The 21453-nt window shown below is 44.6% G+C and overlaps 1 protein-coding gene and 1 long non-coding RNA gene across 3 annotated transcripts in view; one reads left to right on the top strand and one right to left on the bottom strand.

The window, feature by feature from the left end:
- The window catches only part of DDX19A (DEAD-box helicase 19A), a 25695-nt gene extending 13198 nt beyond the window's left edge, over positions 1 to 12497 (top strand). The window contains exons 6-12 of the mRNA XM_060083485.1: positions 1291 to 1393; positions 1790 to 1904; positions 5552 to 5729; positions 6101 to 6338; positions 8604 to 8766; positions 9231 to 9422; positions 9854 to 12497. Coding sequence (XP_059939468.1) covers positions 1291 to 1393; positions 1790 to 1904; positions 5552 to 5729; positions 6101 to 6338; positions 8604 to 8766; positions 9231 to 9422; positions 9854 to 9915 — 1051 coding nt within the window. The 3' untranslated portion in view covers positions 9916 to 12497. The remainder of the gene's footprint in view (positions 1 to 1290; positions 1394 to 1789; positions 1905 to 5551; positions 5730 to 6100; positions 6339 to 8603; positions 8767 to 9230; positions 9423 to 9853) is intronic.
- Positions 2647 to 21453, bottom strand: LOC132479844 (uncharacterized). 2 transcript variants are annotated; one of them, XR_009530583.1, is made up of 4 exons: positions 21188 to 21453; positions 20814 to 20967; positions 11162 to 11354; positions 2647 to 2990 (listed from the first exon to the last, which is right to left on the bottom strand). It is a non-coding gene; the product is annotated as an uncharacterized LOC132479844 (long non-coding RNA). The 2 variants fall into 2 exon arrangements; XR_009530582.1 differs by having other exon boundaries at positions 21302 to 21453.

The raw sequence follows: 21453 nt of genomic DNA, 5'->3' as shown, positions 1-21453 counted from the left end.
GTGGGATTTTAGTTCCCCGACCAGGGATCAAACCTGTGCCCCCTGCAGTGGAAGCTCGGAGTCTTAACTACTGGACCACCAGAGAAGTCCCTCTTTTTTAATGATAAAAATGCCACCTAGGACTTCCCTGGTGGCTTAGTGGTTAAGAATCCGCCTGCCAATGCAGGGGACACGGGTTCGAGCCCTGGTCTGGGAAGATCCCACATGCCGTGGAGCAACTAAGCCTGTGCGCCACAACTACTGAGCCTGCGCTCTAGGGCCCGTGAGCCACAACTCCTGAGTCCGCATGCCACAACTACTGAAGCCCACACACCTAGAGCCCATGCTCCGCAACAAGAGAAGCCACCGCAATGAGAAGCCCACGTACCGCAACAAACAGTAGCCCCTGCTCACCGCAACTAGAGAAAGCCCACACGCGGCAACAAAGACCCAACGCAACCAAAAATAAATAAATTTTTTAAAAAATGCCAACCAAAAATAAATAAATTAAAAAAAAAAAAAGCCACCTATTCCCATGACATTGGGTTACCTGAAGTGAAATGTGAAAGTTCCCTCTAAAGCATCTGACTTGTTCTCTTAAATTTTCCATAAAGATGAGAAAAGGGAGCACATAGTAGGGGCCGAGTCCTGAAGACACATTATGGCTCAGGGATTTGTCTGGGCACAGATGTTACTCTGCAGTCTTTATTTCCATAGGCCCCTTGGGGTATAAAACTAGGGCACTCTAGCTGTGCTAGAGTCTAGAATGAGGATTTCTTAGTGTGAGCCCATCTAAAATCATCATCATTTCACTTAATATTTAAGCAGGGTTTTTTTAACAACATATAAAAAGTTTGTCATTGTACTCAGTGCAGAAAACCTGGATAATAGAAGCATGAAGGGGGAAAATCCCTATTCCTACCACCCAGAAAGAACGTTTGGACACTTGATTGTTTTTTGTTTTGTTTTTAATAAATTTGTTTATTTATTTTTGACTGTAGTGGGTCTTCGTTGCTGTGCACAGGCTTTCTCTAGTTGCAGCGAGCGGGGGCTACTCTTTGTTGTGGTGCGCAGGCTTCTCATTGCCGTGGCTTCTCTTGTTGCAGAGCATGGGCTCTAGAACGCAGGCTCAGTAGTTGTGGCACACTGGCTTAGTTGCTCCACAGCATGTGGGATCTTCCCAGACCAGGGCTCGAACCTGTATCCCCTGCATTGGCAGGCGGATTCTTAACCACTACGCCACCAGGGAAGTCCCAACACTTGATTGTTATTAACCAATATTATTTTCATCTCTGTTCTTCCTTCATCCAGCCCACAGAACCTGATTGCCCAGTCTCAGTCTGGTACTGGTAAAACAGCTGCCTTCGTCCTGGCCATGCTCACCCGAGTGGAACCAGCAGAGAGATACCCCCAGGTGAGCGGGTGGAATCCTGGGGGCCCTGGCTTGCTCGTCCTGGGAATGGCTGCGCCATCTGGGGGGGTTGTCTAACGAGGGTGCCCCTGGTACAGTCTGAATGCGTCTGATGCCTCAGACTGTTGCTCAGCCAGAGCCCAATGGTGCACCAGGCCCTTACCTGGGTAGAATTGATTTGGAAGCAGCAGCCTTAAACAGTGGCTTCTGAAGGCACCTGCCAAGACAGGGCTCCCTATTGAAGGCTTCTGTCTACAGCTGAAATGTGGGCCTGGTTGACGAGGATGTGGTTTCCTACACTGTTAAGTGGTAATGACATCAGTGTACTTGTTGCTTTAGAGCCTGTTGTCTGTTACTACAAGCCTCTCCTAAACTCGTCTTCTATGATCTGCCTATTAGTGTCTGTGCCTCTCCCCAACATATGAGCTGGCGCTTCAGACAGGAAAAGTGATTGAGCAGATGGGCAGATTTCATCCAGAACTAAAGCTTGCTTATGCTGTTCGAGGCAATAAATGTGAGTATAAAGGGGCAAGACAAAAAAAGGTGGGGGGGCAAGACCTAGGCCGTGAGTTGGGGCGGGTGGTTGGGTATTTGAATTTTGAAGATGAGATGATGATACTCAACTTTCTAGTTCAGTCTGACCTTGGAGCCCAGTGTTGCCTTTAGCAAATGTACTTAAATACTTGCTGATTTGTTAACAATTCTCTCCACTCCTAAAATAAGATTTTAAGTTGTTAAAAAAAAAAATCCCTGCATGAGTCATGGGGTTCTTAAAGTGTGGAGTATTTCACTGAGGAGCCAGGGTTTGAATTCAGCATCCAGAGTGCTGGAAGGTGCTTACAAGGGAGGGATGAGCACTGAAGATGGTAGGTTGGGTCAGTTCCCTTTCCTTAAAAGTAAAGCACAGGGCCTCCCTGGTGGCGCAAGTGGTTGAGAGTCCGCCTGCCGATGCAGGGGATACGGGTTCGTGCCCCGGTCTGAGAGGATCCCATATGCCGCGGAGCGGCTGGGCCCGTGAGCCATGGCCGCTGAGCCTGCGCGTCCGGAGCCTGTGCTCCGCAACGGGAGAGGCCACAACAGTGAGAGGCCCGCATACCGCAAAAAAAAAAAAAAAAAAAAAGTAAAGCACAGCTTTAGTAAGAGTAATCTAAGAGCACGTACAGCTCACTTGCTTTTACCAAATCAGAAATCCTTCCACCAATTCTTTTTTCATGTGTTCTGCAGAATGTAGAAAATATGGGTTAAAATGGGAGGAGGGGCAGGTAGAAAATGGGTAATGGAGAAGTTATCAGAATATATGAAACTACAAATCAATTAGAAAAAAGTAAGCATTCCAATAGGAAAATGGATGAGAGAGGCCCAGTTAAACAGATGCTTCACAAAAGAAGGAATTGAGACGGCCAGTAAACGTGAAAAGATGATGGGCTTCATTACTCATCAGGGAAACGTCAGGTGAAACCACTGTATGCCTCTCAGGTGGTAGAAATGAGGAAGTCTGACAAACGAAGTGTTGACCAAGATGTAGAAGAACTGGAAGGCTCATGTGCTCCAGTGGGGAGTATACATTGGCACACTGACTTCCAGAAGCAGTTGGCATTACCTAGAAAAATGGAAAAGAGAGACATCCCTTCAACCCAGCAGTTTATAATCGCCTAGAGCAGCGGTTCTTAAACTTTTTACTCTCTTACACTCTTAAACATTATTGAGGACCCCAAGTACTTACTTTGGAAGAATATGAAGAAAATCTAGCCTTTCTTATAATTTTAGATATTGTTTTTTTGGATGCCATACCAAAATTATTAACAAATGGTAATTACTTAAAAGTTAGTTGCCATGTGATATTTGAAATCATATTAATGAATTCTTCGTACTGTTACATTAAAATTCCTTGGTCTCCCTTGCACTTTGAATGCATCTTTTGCCCAACTGTGATTTTCTAACATCATACCTTGGTCATTTGGAAAATACTGTCTTATTGAGTTACGCTGATCTTCCAAATGTTGACATATTTCATAATACAGAATTTTAAATGCATTTAAAATGCATTAATATCACCACCAACCAACTCAGAGGAGTTTATACACGGAGAAACTCTCAAACCTACAGCAGCACATAGAAGTGTTCCAAAATTCTAATTTTCCCTTAAGCTGAAACGTTATCATGGCAACAAATAACAGTCAGTTGTTTTCATTTAGAGATAGGCTCTCTTTGTTCATTTTCAAGAAAGTGTATATCAAATTCCCTACTTGATTTTCTTTCTTCTTTTTTTTTTGGCCGCACTGTGCGGCTTGTGGGACTTCAGTTCCCCGACCAGGGGTCGAATTTGGGCCCTCGGCAGTGAGAGCGCAGAGTCCTAACCAATGAACCACCAGGGAACTCCCCCTGTTTGATTTTCTGTAGTTTGTCTGTCAGTCAACAAACAAAAACGGCTAGTACAGTTACCACACAAGGGCTTTTCCTGGAGGAAACCATCATGTTTCAGCATGCAGAAAGAGTACTTTAACCAGAAATTATTAGTATTTTTGTGTGTGTTTGATGTCTTACACTGATAGGTGCAGCTAAGTGTAGTGTACCAGAATCTTGTGACAACATGGATCTTCTCTAGATTGTTTTATAATAACAGGGGACTTCACTGTGTGAAGGATTAGTATACTAACTATTTAAGGTATCATTTTTTTTAAAGTTCAATTTAGACTGATGGGCAGTGGACAGTGAGAACCACAGTGTATTGAAGAGTTCATTTAAAACTTTTCCAATGGAGTTAATGAACTCCTGACCGAAGTCCCTTTCTCCTCGAACTTTAAATTTTGTTTTGAAAATAGTTGACATTCACATGTTTCAAAATTGAAAAGGATATATGGTAGAAACTTTTCTTTTCCCATACCCTTTAACCGCCTGGTTCTGCCTGCCTAAAGGCACCCAGTACTAACCCGTTCCTCACATGTCCTACCAGAGATAGTCTGTGTGGCCACAGGCAAGTGATAATGTGATAACGTGTAGGGACTTCCCTGACAGTCCAGTGGTTAAGACTCTGCGCTTCCATTGCAGGGGGCACGGGTTCGATCCCTGGTCGGGGAACTAAGATCCTGCATCCTTCATGGCACGGCAATAGAGATAGATGAGATAGAACACTCACACACGCATGTACCTATATTACATTATTCTTTTTTGCCCCTATTGGTATACAAATTGCTCTGCAACCTCTTTTTCACATTTAATAATGTATTTTGGAGATTGTTCCACATCAGTTCCTGAACAGTTTTATACTTTTTTTTTTTTTTTGTGGTACGCGGGCCTCTCACTGTTGTGGCCTCTCCCGTTGCGGAGCACAGGCTCCGGACGCTCAGGCTCAGCGGCCATGGCTCACGTGCCCAGCTGCTCCGCGGCATGTGGGATCTTCCCGGATCGGGGCACGAACCCGTGTCCCCTGAATCGGCAGGCGGACTCTCAACCACTGCGCCACCAGGGAAGCCCCCAGTTTTATACTTTTATTGGTGTCATCCATTCGGTGTGTCGTATTTTGCTTAGTTATGTTTTAATGCATGCATATCCTTGCATATATGTTATTTCACACATATTCATGTACATACAGGATTGATTTGTAATAGTGGAAGCACTGGTCAAAGGCTACATGCATTAGTAATTTTGATAGATGGTTATATCAGTTTCAACTCCCACCAGCTATAGTTTGAGAGTAATGTGTTTTTTTCAATCAAAGAGAATTTGTACTTAGGAAAACTGTCTGCACAATGAGAATGTCTAACAAAGCAAAAAATCACTGGGCCAGGATCCTAGGACTCAAAACTACCAATTTACAAGGAAATCAATGAACCATGAGTGAAGGGATGGTATAAAAAGAATAACTGTTATGCTAAAGAAAAAGAATTGGGTGATGGGGAATTACAGGAGAAAGTAGAAAAAGGGAAACTAACACTCATGGAGGGTTGACTGTGTAGGATTTAATCCTGACCACAGTGCAGTGAGATAGGTGTCATTATGCCCATTTTATAGTAGAAGAACACAAAACTTTTGGGTAACACTCCTGTGTTTTGAAATCTGGAATTAACTTGTTCTAGCTCTGGAAGGATGGGCAAGGAAGCTTTCATTTCGAAAGCAGGTTTAGCCATGGAAATACCCACAGAACACATCTTGTCTCCACAGTGGAAAGAGGTCAGAAGATCAGTGAGCACATTGTCATCGGCACCCCTGGGACCGTTCTGGACTGGTGCTCCAAGCTCAAGTTCATTGACCCCAAGAAGATCAAGGTGTTTGTTCTGGATGAGGCTGACGTGATGATAGCTACTCAGGGCCACCAAGATCAGAGCATCCGCATCCAGAGGTAGGAACTCTTGAGCCAGGAGGAACTTCTCGGCCTCCTGATCTGCAGCGCCATCTCCTTTTCCTTCACCCTCCTTTTCTTGCCCCTGCCAGGTTCTTTACTCTGCAGCTTTCAGAGGCATTTGTTTGGTGGGCCGTTTCCATGTCGCACTGACCATACCCCCAGCCTGGGTTGACGAAGGAGACTTAGGGACTCTACCACCACCCGTCCCTGCCCCACGTCTGCTCCTTCCTCCTCCCTGCAGTGATCCTCCCTGCTTTGCCACCTTCCTGGGGACGCAGGTCATCCAAGCCTAGGGAGGCTGTGCTTCTGTTCCTTCCAGTGAAACACTCGGTCGGGGTCATGTCGAACACCTGGGCCTTCCCTTGCAGGATGCTTCCCAGGAACTGCCAGATGCTGCTTTTCTCTGCCACCTTTGAAGACTCTGTCTGGAAATTTGCCCAGAAAGTGGTCCCAGACCCAAACATCATCAAACTGAAGCGCGAGGAGGAGACACTGGACACCATCAAGCAGTATTACGTCCTGTGCAACAGCAGAGATGAGAAGTTCCAGGCCTTGTGTAATATCTACGGGGCCATCACCATTGCTCAAGCCATGATCTTCTGCCATGTGAGTAGCAGCAGCAGCAGGAGGAGGCCTGCGGGGGAGGAGCTCCACTGGAGGGTGTGGCCCCGCGCCCTCCCTTTCAGCCAGTGCCACGTAGTGCTGGGGCACCAGGTTCCTTCCCTGTGGCTGGAAAGGAAGTGGTTTGTGAAGATGTAAGAAACAATTTCTTCTTAGTATCCTGAGGCATATATATAGTCTAAGCATAGAGTCTCCTGAACTTTATATCATTTGTAGGTGATACATTAGAAAATCCAAGTAAATCAACTGATGTTTGTAGGAAAAATAAGAAACTAAACAGGATGGTTGGTTAGAAAATTACTAGAAAATAAGTAGTTTTCCAGTGTCAAACACAAACACTTAGAAAATAGAAGGATAGACCCCATTTATAATAGCCAAAATAATTTTTCAGGAATAGTTAAGATCGCTGAAGAAAACATCAAAATTCTGTTAACTGATGTAAGAATAAGAGAACTCTTACTCTATTATTGGAATACTTGTAGATTAAAAAAAAAAAAATTTTTAGAGTGGCATTGTTTTCCCAAACTCAAATGGAAACTTTCAAACCTACAGAAAAGATGAAAAAAATACAAAATGAGCACTTTCATGCCCTTCACCTATTGTCAACAGTTGCTTTATCCATAAGCTTTTGTGTGTGAGATATCTGTACTTTTTCCTGAATCTTTTTTTTTTTGGCTGCGTTGGGTCTTCGTTGCTGCGTGCCAGCTTTCTCTAGTTGTGGCGAGTGGGGGCTACTCTTCATTTTGCTGTGCAGGCTTCTCATTGCAGTGGCTTCTCTTGTTGCGGAGCACAGGCTTTTGGCGCATGGGCTCAGTAGTTGTGGCACATGGACTCTAGAGCGCAGGTTCAGTAGTTGTGGCGCACGGGCTTAGTTGCTCTGCAGCATGTGGGATCTTCCCGGACTAGGGCTTGAACCCATGTCCCCTGCGTTAGCAGGCGGATTCTTTTTTTTTTATGTAATAAAATACTTTCAGTTATTTTGCTTTGGGATATATATCTAATGCCATATATGGTAGAAAACTGCAGTATAGATCCTTTTGATTCACTGTTTTATTCCAGACATAATGTAACTCAGTATATTTAGAAAGTATGAGTGTATATAAATACTTACTATAAAAAAAACCTTTTGTAAGCATGTTATTCATCTACTGAAATGTAATTCGATAGAAGCCATGCCTTACATTATTAAATTATCAGGTGATTTGCACCATGTAGCACTAATGATTTTCCATCAAAGAAATTAATCATTTCTCATTTTGTGAAAATATCAATAAAGCATCTGACAGTTTTAAACAGTAAGAATTAGAAATTCAATATAAACAAATCTTGCCTAATGTAATTATTTTAAATTTGTTGTGTCCCTTTCTAGGGTAAGGGTTTTATGCACATTTTATTATTTTTTTAACATCTTTATTCGAGTATAATTGCTTTACAGTGGTGTGTTAGTTTCTGGCAGGTGGATTCTTAACCACTGCGCCACCAGGGAAGTCCCTTGCTGAAGCATTTTAAAGTCAGTTGTAGATATCAGGACATTTCCCACCTAAATGCTTCCTAAGAATGAGACGTGCTCCTGCATAAGCACAGTACCACTGTCAACACCTTTCACAATGATGCAGCGAGTGTCCTCTCTGTAGTCCATCATATGCCACTTTCCCCATGTGTACCAAAATGGCCTTTATTGCTTTTGGCTGCTGCTGTTAAACCTAAGAGCCAATCAGAGATTGTCCGTTGCATTTAGTCTCTCTTGAGACTCCCTTAATCTATAACAGTTTCTCCACGTTTCATGACATGGACATCTTGAAGAGTCCAGGCTAGGGACTTCCCTGGCAGTCCAGTGGTTGAGACTTCGCCTTCCAGTGTAGGGGGTGCTGGTTCGATCCTTGGTCAGGGAGCTGGGATCCCACATGCCTCGGGGCCAAGGGGCCAGGGCACGGAACAGAAGCAATGTTGTAACGGGTTTAATAGAGACTTTGGAAATGGTCCACATCAAAAAATCTTAAAAAAAAAAAAAAAAGAGTTCAGACTAGTAAGTAGTCTTTAGAATGTCTCTGATTTTCCCCCCCTTGTGATTATATTAAGATTAAATATTTTTCTAAGATTAGCACCCAGGTGACATGGTTACTTCTTTATACCACATCATGTTAACAATTTTAAGACATTTAATGCTTAACTGCTAAGTTTTAGTAGTCTTCCATATCAAGAATATTCTCTTAAGGTACTTGCATTTCTGAAATGTTTTCTTCCTTCCAGACCCGCAAAACAGCTAGTTGGCTGGCAGCAGAGCTCTCAAAGGAAGGCCACCAGGTGGCTCTGCTGAGTGGTGAGATGGTGGTGGAACAGAGGGCTGCAGTGATCGAGCGCTTCCGAGAGGGCAAAGAGAAGGTGCTGGTCACCACCAACGTGTGTGCCCGCGGTGAGCAGAGACTGTGTCCTGGTCTGCAGGCTCAGGGTAGCGAGAGGGATCCTCGTCTGGGGCACACTCCGGTAGTTTGCGGGAGATCCTGTTCTCTAGGAGAGCCTGTTTGGATTCCCTAGGCAGAGGAGAACTTTCACAGAAGCCAGGAGTCCTGACTTGGTGGCTTAGAACGGCGCCTGCTCTTCTTGGGGCCCCCCGTGAGCCTTTAGCTGCTTCTCCAGATACTGGTATCCAGCAGAGGCTCTCTGGAGCCTGATGGCTGATTTCATAATTTGGTCAGCACCTGCCACAGTTCTGTTTTCTCCCTCTGGGTTCTGCTACCTGCCCCTTTGTCTGAATCCCAGAGCTGGCCCATCCCAGACTGTTCATTCCACCTGAGGTTGGTGTGTGTAGGCCTGACTGTGGACGACAGTGATTTCTGTCTCCCATCCTTAACTCCTGTCCAACTCTCCTTCATGCAGGTATCGATGTGGAACAGGTGTCTGTCGTCATCAACTTTGACCTTCCCGTGGACAAGGATGGGAACCCGGACAACGAGACCTACCTGCACCGGATCGGGCGCACCGGCCGCTTTGGCAAGAGGGGCCTGGCCGTGAACATGGTGGACAGCAAGCACAGCATGAACATCCTGAACAGAATCCAGGAGCATTTCAGTGAGTCCCTGGGAGTGTCCCCTGCTGGGCCCTTCCCTTACAGGGGCAAGTCCGGTGGGGAGGGGAGGGTGAAGGGTAGGTTTTCCTGTGGCCCCGAGAGAGGCCTTTGTCTCTGTCCCATTCCCCTCCTTCCCTACAATGTGGAAGTTCTCAAATGCACACCTGGAGAGCTCAGGGCTCAGGGACTTGAATGACAGTCCCCCCTGGCCAGGCTGAGGGGCCTGGGGCTCTGGCTGTTGCTGTCCGTGTCCCTTGCTCAGTCACTGGAAGCCTTTGGGGTTCAGTGAAGGATCTCTGTGGCCAGAGGCACAGCACGTTCCTAGGCAGCAGAGACCTGTGTTTCCTCCCTCCCTGCTGTGCTGTTCCTTCCCTGAGTGTGTGTCTCTGTAACCCCATGTTGGTCTCTTTGAATTCTCTTTTCCGTCCCCCAGATAAGAAAATAGAAAGACTGGACACCGATGACTTGGACGAGATTGAGAAAATAGCCAACTGAGAAGCTTCTTCAGTCACTGGTGCCGCCCTCGGTGCTCCCCCTGCACGGGACACTAGTGCTTTCACGGGACACTAGTGCTTTCACGGCACAGGCCTCAACAGTCAACACAAAGATGAAGGCACGAGTAGAGAGAAACTACCTACCTCATTTTAAATTACGTTTGGACTTGACAAAAATTGCGCAAATGATGGGGGAAGGTAGAAGAAAAAATGTGCATTTTGGAAAATTTAGTCCTTTTCCCCCCATCCCTTTTCAAAGCCACGGTTTCCTCCGTCTTTATAATAACGTGCTCACTATTGGTAATCGCTGGCCCCAGGATCCCCTGCCTGTTTTCTGGCTAGGGGTGTTGAGACCAGCCTCTAGCCGCTGAAGAAACGATAGAGGTATAGGCAGAGGACAGGAAAGGCCCGGGCAGCTCAGCCGTGTGAGCCCTGTGCGTGGGTGGAGCGTGCGGGCGGCGGCAGAGAGGCCTGTGAGCAGCACCCGCATCCCTGAGACGCGTCACGAATGTCTCTTGCCCTTGGCCGCCTTCCTCCTCAAATCCAGAGACGTCCCAGCTGATCCCTTTTACCTCTGTTCTCTGTGCAGAGTATATCCTTCTCTCTCCCTGTGTGAGCACCTTGGCTACCTTGTAAACCCTAGATTTGGGGAGAACCACGGAAGCCAGTGAATCTTCGGAGGGGCTGCCTTCTCCTCCCACAGTTGTTCTGTCTGCTCAGGTACCTGGTGTCACAGCAGCCAAGGGACACCGGGTGGTTTTCTGACACACGCCTGGCCGAGAGAGTGGATTCTCACCCGTGGATGTCACACTGTGCCTGGAGTCGAGCAGCAGAGTTTGGAAAGGAAGTTATGATCAAGTGAAAACTCTGATTATGCTGTTCCTCCATAACAGTAGATGAACTTTAATTCATCATTGTCTGTATGAATAAGGATGGATAAATTAGAGCTATACCCATCATTAATCATGTTAAGAAATTTAAAAATAATTATGAAATGCTTTCCTAATCATGATTTGTTTTTACTTGTATTTTTCTGCTTATTAGACTAATATATGCTCATTAAAAAATGTGTGTATGTGTATATATATAAAGTGTAAGTGCTCATCCCCACCTCTCTGGGATCACCATTGCTAGCAGCTTGGTGAACATTCAGTATATTGCCTTCTGTTTGCATATATCACCCCACTTTTCTTTTACAAAAATGAACATTCTACTCACGCTCTTGTGCAACCTGCCTTTTCACTTACCCGTGTATCTTGGACATGTGACATGGATGTGCCTCACTCTCAACAAGCATATTTCCAGTGTGTAGCTGCCCCAGCATTACATCATGGCTCCTAGTGATAGGCACATGGGGGCTTCCACTGTGTTGCTGCCCACGGTGAAAATACCAGTCCCGCTCCTCTCTGAGCGCAGCTGAGACTCACTCAGGATGTATACCTGGAAGTAGAGTTGTTGGGTCAGAGTGGGGACCCTTAACATTTTAACACATTGTTAATATAGCCTGCCGAGAAGTTTTTACCACTTTTTGTTATTGCAGTGATAACAAAGATACCTAGTATGTGCTTACCAACCCCCTCTATTATCAATTTTTAAAATTGCCAGTCTAAGTAGCAAAAATAGATTATATAACTGCTTTTTTTTTAAAATTTAGTGATGTTTGGCAAATTTTCAGTTTATTGGTATTTGTATTTTCTGTTTTGGTGTGTTGCCCATTCCTATCTCACCATTTTGCTACTGGCTTGTTAGTCTTCATTGAATTTTAGCCACCTTTCTATTTTAGGAAAATTAGACTGTCTTGAGTGGTGGACGTTTTCCTTTTTGTTTGTCTTTACAAAAGTTTGTCTTTACAAAATCATTTTTTCTTAATACTGCACAAAAGTTTAATATTGGTCAGAATGGCCATCATTAAAAAGTCTATAAACAATAAATGCTGGAGAGGGTGTGGAGAAAAGGGAACCCTCTTGCTCTGTTGGTGGTAATGTAAACTGATGCAGCCACTATGGAGAACAGTATGGAGATTCCTTAAAAAAACTAAAAAAAAGAACTACCATACGACCCAGCAATCGCATTACTGGGCATATGCCCGGAAAAAACCATAATTCGAAGAGTCATGTACCACAATGTTCACTGCAGCACTATTTACAATAGGCAGGACACGGAAGCAACCTAAGTGTCCATCGACAGATGAATGGATAAAGAAGATGTGGCACATATATACAGTGGCATATTACTCAGCCATAAAAAGAAACGAAATTGAGTTACCTGTAGTGAGGTGGATGGACCTAGAGTCTGTCACACAGAGTAAAGTAAGTCAGAAAGAGAAAAAGAAATACCGTATGCTAACACATATATATGGAATCTAAACAAAAAAAATTTGATTCTGAAGAACCTAGGGGCAGGACAGGAATAAAGACGCAGATGTGGAGAATGGAATTAAGGACACGGAGAGGGAGAAGGGTAAGCTGGGACGAAATGAGAGAGTGGCATGGACATACATACACTACCAAATGTAAAACAGCTAGTGGGAAGCAGCAGCATAGCACAGAGAGATCAGCTCCGTGCTTTGTGACCACCTAGAGGAGTGGGATAGGGAGGGTGGGAGGGAGACGCAAGAGGGAGGAGATAACGGGGATATATGCATATGTATAGCTGATTCACTTTGTCATACAGCAGAAACTAACCATTGTAAAGCAATTACACTCCAATAAAGATGTTAAACAACAACAACAAAAAGTTTAATATTGCTCAGACTTCATTATTAAGAAATCTGGATTTCATGTCATGGCTAGAAAACTTTTCCTCATCTCAGTATTATAAATTATTTACTCATGTTTTTGTAGGTTTTGAAGTGTCGTTTTGCCTGCCTGATTTGCTGTGAGCGATTACGGTTACCGGCAGGTGAGTGGGTGTGTGGGCTGGAGCCAAGACTGAGCAACAGGGTCCAGCTGGGATCGGGTGTGAGAGAAAGACTGATTGTCCTGGGGGTGCAGCAGGTACGGTGACTGCAGGTGTGTCGGGGGCGCATGCAAGCCACTGGTGCGGGAAGGGGTTCTGAGAAGAAAAGTGGGAGCGAGAAGTGGAGCAAGTTTCCAGAGAGGCCGGGACAAGGCGAGGTGGGGTAGAGAGGAAGCAGTGCGAGGGGTGCTCGGGAGACAGGCAAAGAGGGAGAGGAGGTCGTGTGCAGTGCCAGCATTCCAGATAAGCGACACCCACTTTGACCCCAAAACACAATAGTGATACAGAAAAGGTAAAACTAGAAAACAAAACATCGCCCGACCTGAAAAACGAGATGATTACTTCTGTGGACCAGTAATGGGGAAAAATGCAAAGCTGCGAGCAGGGCTGAAGCCAAAGCTTGCTGGGCTCCCGTCCGGGGACCGAGAGGCTGCAGGCTGTTAGGTCCCGCTCAGCAGAGGGGCTGGGAAGCGAAGCGCTGCACACAAGATCAGAACTCAAGGCAGCCTCGTCGCTTGGAGGGCGCTGGATTGGAGCTTCGCCTGCACACCAGCTGGACAGAGACTTTCATCAAGACGCAGGCCCAGAAAGGAGACAGGAGGATGCGGATCCCCCTGCAACCAGTAACCCACACCATCCTGTCAACTGCCTGCCTGGTCTGATATCCTCTGATCTCACTGAATCATCACACCTGGCTCTAGAATAAGGGTGAGAGGGGCGGGGAGCTGGATGGAGCCAATTGCTAAATCCACCTGTGGGGCTTCCCTGGTGGCACAGCGATTAAGAATCCGCCTGCCAATGCAGGGTACACGGGTTCGAGCCCTGGTCCGGGAGGATCCCACACGCCGCGGAGCAACTAAGTCCGTGAGCCACAACTACTGAGCCTGTGGTCTAGAGCCCGCAAGCCACAACTACTGAGCCTGCGCGCCTAGAGCCCGTGCTCTGCAACAAGAGAAGCCACCACAATGAGAAGCCTGCTCACCGCAACGAAGAGTAGCCCCGGCTCGCTGCAACTAGAGAAAGCCTGCACGCAGCAATGAAGACCCAATGCAGCCAAAATAAATAAATAAATAATTTTAAAAAAGCAAACCCACCTGTGGATTGTGGGGAGAGAAGAAATTGAATGCAAAGAAAGACGCAAACAATAGAGGGAGGGTGGGGAGGGGCAAGATAGGGGTATGGGATTAAGAGATACAAACTACTAGGTATAACATAAATAAGCAGCCAGGATATATCGTACAGCACAGGGAAATACTTTAAATGGAGTATGATCTATAAAAACATTGAATCACTGTGTTGTACACCTGAAACTAATATTGTAAATCAACTATACTTAAAAAAAAAGGTGGGCCTCCCTGGTGGTGCAGTGGTTAAGAGTCCGCCTGCCGATGCAGGGGATACGGGTTCGTGCCCCGGTCTGGGAGGATCCCATATGCCGCGGAGCGGCTGGGCCCGTGAGCCATGGCCGCTGGGCCTGCGCATCCGGAGCCTGTGCTCCGCAACGGGAGAGGCCACAACAGTGAGAGGCCCACATACCGCAAAAAAAAAGAAAAAAAAAAAAAAAAAAAAAAAAAAAAGGTATCAAATTCACCCCAAATAAAATTTATTTTATGGAATGGCCTCATAAAACACTTAAAGTATGTTTGGATGCTCAAAGAGAAAGCGAAATGATTACATTTCACTGAAAAGAGCAAGAAACTATGAAGTAAATTTGGACAGAGCAGTGGTGTGCTGAAACTCACACAAGCTGGCTGGTAAATCACTGGCAGATTGAAACTGGCTGTGCTGGGAATATTTATACCACAGAAATCAGCAACACTATAAATCAGGGGTTTTAGTTTGTTTTCAGAGACAGTTTACCAGCATACCACTGGGCAGAAATAAAACAAGATTAGAAATTTTAGAAATGAGAAAGTTAGTCATTGAAATAAACTCAATAAATGGGAATCCTAGATTTTAAATCCTAATTATACTCTCACTTCAAGGACAAGAATAAGAACACAACCGAATTTCAGTAGATTCACACAATAAAACTATTTCTTGCTCCCATAAACTCTAAACTGGATGTTTCTGATTGGTTGGCTCTTCTGGACACTTTCCCCTGACTCTTTCCATTGAAAAGAGTGGTTGTTTTTTTTTTTTAATAGAATTGATTTTTTTAGAACAGTTTTAAGTTTATAGAAAGAAAAGGCAAAGTTACCTCATAGCAAAAGAAGGATTGAACTCAGATCCTTCTGAATGCAGACACCATATGTTCTTTCTACGTCACCAAGCCTTCTCCCTGGAGAGAAGCCGTGTTGCCAGAAAGAGCCTGTATTATTCTCAGGAGCAGAAACAGTTGTTAGATGAAAGGTGTTGTTTCTATATTCACGGGGAGCAGGCTGGTCCTGATACCCACAGTTCAGCAAGTGCAAGGGGAGGGGCCATCTTGCATTTTTGTGCGTTAGTTGTCACACAGACAAACTCAACGCAGAAGCTGTGATTTTTCTGGAAGGGTAGTGACAAGGAGCATTGATTCCTAATTCACTCAGAAAGGAATAATTTGATTTTTTAAAGTGTTTTAGGATTTCACCCTTCCCCTCACCAAGCCAGGAATGATGTTTTCCTACTTTGCCAAATATGTCACAGGCAGCAGTTCCTTGCCTGCTGAATGGCAGCCCTCAGCCGTTCATTCCTCTGATGGGTAAAATATTTAATTGCTTCCTGCCCTTCCTCTAGCATCCAGCCAGAGTGCCAGCCAAGTGTGTATCCACCACCCCTGGTCAGGCCATAAATCGAAATGTTTCTCTCCAAAGAGCCCTCTGTGTTCAGACTGTATTACTGCTCACTCAAACATGGTGCCTCTTCCAGAGGAACACGCATCCCTGCTAGCCTGAGGCATGGACGTGGGACTTCTCTGACATCAAGGAAATGTGAACTTCTTGACAGAAGCATTCAGAGTCAGCCTGTGGCTCACCAGATATTCTTTTCCTGGCCCTGAAACAACAGATCCACCACAGACGGCACTCCTTTCTGTCTGGGTCCCAGAGTGACCATGATGAGCACAGCCCGTGATGGAAAAGTGGCTTGAGTGAGAAAGAAATTTTGTTGTTTTAAGCCACTGCGAGTTTGAAGGGTGTTTGTTACTGTAGCACAACCTAGCTTATCCTGACTACCCTCCCGGCCTTGGAACGGCTGGTTCCCTGTCCCGTCACCCTAAGGTCAACCCAGATCATAGATACGCTCCATCTAGGTACACAAAATTCCCAAGCAGCTTCTTGATCCACTATTTCAGAGGAGAAAACAATTTCCAATTCCCAATTATTTTAAAAGCCTCCATCATGACAGAGAAGGGTTAAATAAACAACCACAAAAAATCAGCTCTGTGGAGACAGAGGAAAACAGAGGAAGAAAAAGGTGTCTGCTAGTATGTGATTAAACACCACACTTACCTAACTTTCCTTTCCAAGAGCTCACTGAATTTATAGGGAAGGAAGGAAAAAGGTATAAACTCACATGGACAAATAAAATGGAAGCAGTTACATTGGAAGAGGGAATTTAACAAAATGTTTGGAACACACAGAAAAATGAATGAAAAATCTCCAATGTTTAGTAATACAGGGAACTATATAGAGCATGAAAAAAATTCCAATCCAAAAACCAGCTACAAAGCTGATAATATTCTGTTTGAATATATCAAAGAACTACTACTTTTAGGGTTTTATTTTTAACATTTAGCTCTGTTCACTTGGCATTTTGGTGAATGGTTTAGGCTATGGATCTAATTTCATCTTTTTCCAGATGGTTATCTAGTTATCCCAATAAAATTTATTTAAATAACCATCTTTTCCTAAGTGATTTGAGAGACCATCTCTATTATAAACCAAATTTCCATGCAGACTTGGGTCTAGGTAATCAGACTAATGAAAGAGAATTGAGTATCCAGAAATACTCAAGTGAATATGGAATGTCACTTGACAGGGTGGTGGTCACCTTCAGGGGAAGGAAGGGGGCTGTGCTTGGCCAGGAAGATGGAACAGGGAGGCCTCTGGGGTGCTTGCACAACCTGAGTGGTGGCTACATGAGTGTTCATCTTAAATTAAGGAACCGCCATACTGTTTTTCATAGTGGCTGCATCAATTTCAATTTCCCCCAACAGGGCACAAGGGTTCCCTTTGTTCCACATCCTCACCAGCGCTTGTTATCTCTTGTCTTTCTGATAACAGCTGTTCTAACAGGAGTATGGTGATATCTCATTATGGCTTTGATTTGCATTTCCCTGATGATTAATGATGTTGCATATCTTTTCATGTACCTGGTGACCATCTGTATGTCTTCATTGGAGATATTCATATCTGCCTATTTTTAAATCAGATTGGGGTTTTTTTGCTATTGAGTTATATGAGTTCTTTATATATTTTGGTTTCAGGTTTTACATTTAAGTCTAATCCATTTGGAGTTAATTTTTTTGAGTGGTGTGAGATAGGGGTCCAGTTTCATTCTTTTGCATGTGCATATAGAACTACCATATGATCCGACAATTCCACTTCTGGGTACACATCCAAAAGAATAAAATCACTGTCTTGAAGAGACATCTACACCCCCATGTTCACTGCAGCATTATTTACAATAGCCAAGACATGGAAATAACCTAAATGTCCATCAACAGATGAATTAATAAAGAAAATGTCGTGCACATATACACAATGAAATATTCAGCCATAAAAAAGGAAATCCTGCCTTTTGCAACAACATGGATGGACACTGAGGGCATTATGCTAACTGAAATAAGTCAGATGGAGAAAGACAAATACTGTATGGTCTCACTTTTACATGGAACCTAAAAAAACTAAATTCACAGAAACAGAGAGCAGATTGGTGCTTGCCAGGGTCGGGGAACGGGTGAAGGTGGTCAAAAGGTATAAACTTCTAGTTACAAGATAAATAAGCTCTGGGGATGTAATGTACAGTGTGGTGATTATAGTTAACAATATTTTACTGTATGTTTGAAAGTTGCTAAGAGAGTAGATATTGAAAGTTCTCATCACACACACAAATATTTTAACTATATGATGTGATGTGTTAACTAATCTTATTGTGGTAATCATTTTGCAATATACACACACATAAAATCACTATGTGTATACCTTACATACATATATAAATTTCTATGTCAACTGTATCTCAATAAAGCTGGAAAAATAAAATTCTAGCTTTTCCAGTTCTTCCATATAACATGTTCAATCACCTCTTTTTTTCTTCAGTCCATTTTGATATCCAAATGCCAGTGGAAATTGCTTTTCCTTTACCACAGGAATTATATAATTCTATCTATTTATAATCTATAATCTATATGTATTATATAATATTCCATCTTTGCTTTAAGAAATAAATGTCCATTATGGAGCTTTTAAAAAATAATAATTCATGAAGCTATATATTTTTGTACATTTATTCTTATGCTCTTTTCTGTTTATGCATTATATCCCACAACAAAAATAGTTTTTTGTTTTTTTTTTTTCTTTTTTTTTTTTTCTTTTTGCGGTATGTGGGCCAACGGAGCACAGGCTCCGGATGCGCAGGCCCAGCGGCCATGGCTCACGGGCCCAGCCGCTCCGCGGCATATGGGATCCTCCCAGACCGGGGCACGAACCCGTATCCCCTGCATCGGCAGGCGGACTCTTAACCACTGCGCCACCAGGGAGGCCCCAAAAATAGTTTTTAAAAATTAATTTAAAAATGTATTAGTCAGGGGCTTCCCTGGTGGCACAATGGTTGAGAGTCCACCTGCCAATGCAGGGGACAGAGGTTCGTGCCCCAGTGCGGGAGGATCCCGCATGCCGTGGAGCGGCTGGGCCCGTGAGCCATGGCCGCTGAGCCTGCGCGTCCGGAGCCTGTGCTCCGCAACGGGAGAGGCCACAACAGTGAGAGGCCCGCGTACTGCAAAAAAAACAAAACAAACAAACAAAAAATGTATTAGTCGGGGGACTTCCCTGGTGGCACAGTGGTTGAGAATCCACCTGCCAATGCAGGTGACACGGGTTCGATACCTGGTCCGGGAAGATCCCACATGCCACAGAGTAACCAAGCCCATGCGCCACAACTACTGAGCCTGTGCTCTAGAGCCCGTGAGCCACAACTACTGAGCCCATGTGCCGCAACTACCGAAGCCCGCATGCCTAGAGCCCATGCTCCGCAATGAGAAGCCACCGCAATGAGAAGCCCGCACACTGCAACAAAGAGTTGCCCCTGCTCGCAGCAACTAGAGAAAGCTCGCGCGCAGCAGCGAAGACCCAACACAGCCAAAGATAAATAAATAAAATAAATAAATTTATATTAAAAAAATGTATTAGTCGGGACTTCCCTGGTGGCTCAGTGGTTAAGAATCCACCTGCCAATGCAGGGTACATGGGTTTGATCCCTGGTCCGGGAAGATCCCACGTGGTGGAGCAACTAAGCCCGTGCGCCACAACTACTAAGCCTGTGTTCTAGAGCCCGTGAGCCACAACTACTGAGCCTGCACTCTAGAGCCTGCATGCTGCAACTACTGAGCCCACATGCCACAACTACTGAAGCCCGCACGCTCTAGAGCCCATGCTCTGCAACGAGAAGCCACTGCAATGAGAAGGCTGTGCACTGCAACGAAGAGTAGCGCCCACTTGCCACAACTAGAGAAAGCCCGCATGCAGCAACGAAGACCCAATGCAGCCAAAAAACAAAAATTTTAAAAAACCCCATCATTTCAAAACAATGTCTTAAAAAAAAAAAATGTATTAGTCATGCACCTCTATGCTTCAGAGCAGCACTATTTACAATAGCCAAGACCCGGAAACAACCTGAATCTCCATCGACAGATGAATGGATAAAGAAAATGTGGTACATACAGTGGAATATTACTCAGCCACGAAAAAGAACGAAATAATGCCATTTGCAGCAACATGGATGCAACTAGAGATTATCATACTAAGTGAAGTAAATCAGGAAGAGCAAGACATATACCGTATGATATCACTTATATGTGGAAGCTACAATGTGACAAAAATGAACATATCTACGAAACAGAAACAGACTCACAGACGTAGAGAACAGACTTGTGGTTGCCAAGGGGGAGGTGGGGTGGGAGGAAGGAAGGATTGGGAGTTCGGGATTAGCAGGTACGAACTATTATATATATAGTGGATAAACAACAAGGTCCTACTGTATAGTACAGGGAACTATATTCAATATCCTGTGATAAATCATAATGGAAAAGAATATGAACAAGAATATATATGTAGGGCTTCCCTGGTGTCGTAGTGGTTGAGAATCCGCCTGCCAATGCAGGGGACACAGGTTCAAGCCCTGGTCCGGGAAGATCCCACATGCCACAGAGCAACTAAGCAAGTGTGCCACAACTACTGAGCCCATGTGCCTAGAGCCCATGCTCCGCAATGAGAAGCCCGTGCACCGCAATGAAGAGTAGCCCCCGCTCACTGCAACTAAAGAAAGCCCATGCACAGTAACAAAGACCCAAAAGCAGCCAAAAAACAAAAAATTTTAAAAAAAGAATATATAACTGAATCACTTTGCTGTATAGCAGAAATTAACACAATATTGTAAATCAACTATACTTCAATAAAAAATTTTTTTAATGTAGTAGTGATTGGGGCACCATCTTTAAAGAATTCTGGTGGCTGTTATGTGAGGGTCAGAAAAGAATGGATCTCAGTCTGACAAAGACGAGAAAGCCGTGCCTCCCCACCTGACACAGGGAGGCACATTTACCACAACAATCCGGTTTGGCAATTAGAGTTCTGACCTATAAACATTTGGGACAACAGTTAATCGACCATTAAGGTCCCCAGAAGTAAAACAGATGCTGGGCAGCCTACTAAGGTACAGCTTGATGTGTATGGGAGGGAACATTCTAGGAGTGACGAGAAGAAACCTGAGTCACAGTGATGGGAATTTTTGGCTTCTTACCCAGTTCCCAGACCAAATCAGGTCACACGCCTGGAGTCTTTTTCAAGGCGATCCCAGGGTCCTTTGAGGAACTATTCTCTGATGTAGCAGGTATGTAGTGTGGCTCATCCCCCAAGCTTTTCCAGAGGAACCTACTTCCTGGAGTGACAGTGCACTGGGGAAAAGGAAATACCCAGACCATCAGGAGTTATCAGACACTGGCTCTGAGACCCACATGCCAACGTAGTCCACCTTATTATGAGAGTTGGAGCTTACTATGCCTAATGATAGATGGAGCTCTGGTCCAAGTCCATTTAATGGTGGGTCCAATGAGACCACAGACCCATTTTAAGGTAATTTCCTTAGTTTCAAAAGGAAAGAGAGATATTTACTACCTGGCAAAATCACCATATTGACAACCAGACCCGTGGAGGGAAGGTGATTATGATGGGATGGGCCTAATAGAAGTCCCTGGAACTATCTCCAACATGGTAGGTCAAACTCAATACCACATTCCAGCAGGATTTGCAGAGATTGGTGCTGCCATCCAAAGTGAGCTAGGGAAGGGTGGGTGACTTCTTCCTCGTTTCATTCACTCACCATCTGAATCATGGAGAATGACAGTAGTTTATTGCAAAGGTAAACAAGTGGCAATGCTAAC

The sequence above is a fragment of the Mesoplodon densirostris genome, chromosome 19 (assembly GCF_025265405.1).
Source record: "Mesoplodon densirostris isolate mMesDen1 chromosome 19, mMesDen1 primary haplotype, whole genome shotgun sequence".
NCBI lineage: Eukaryota > Metazoa > Chordata > Mammalia > Artiodactyla > Ziphiidae > Mesoplodon > Mesoplodon densirostris.
Note: the sequence above shows the minus strand (reverse complement) of the source record. Positions and strands in the feature narration are given on the sequence as shown.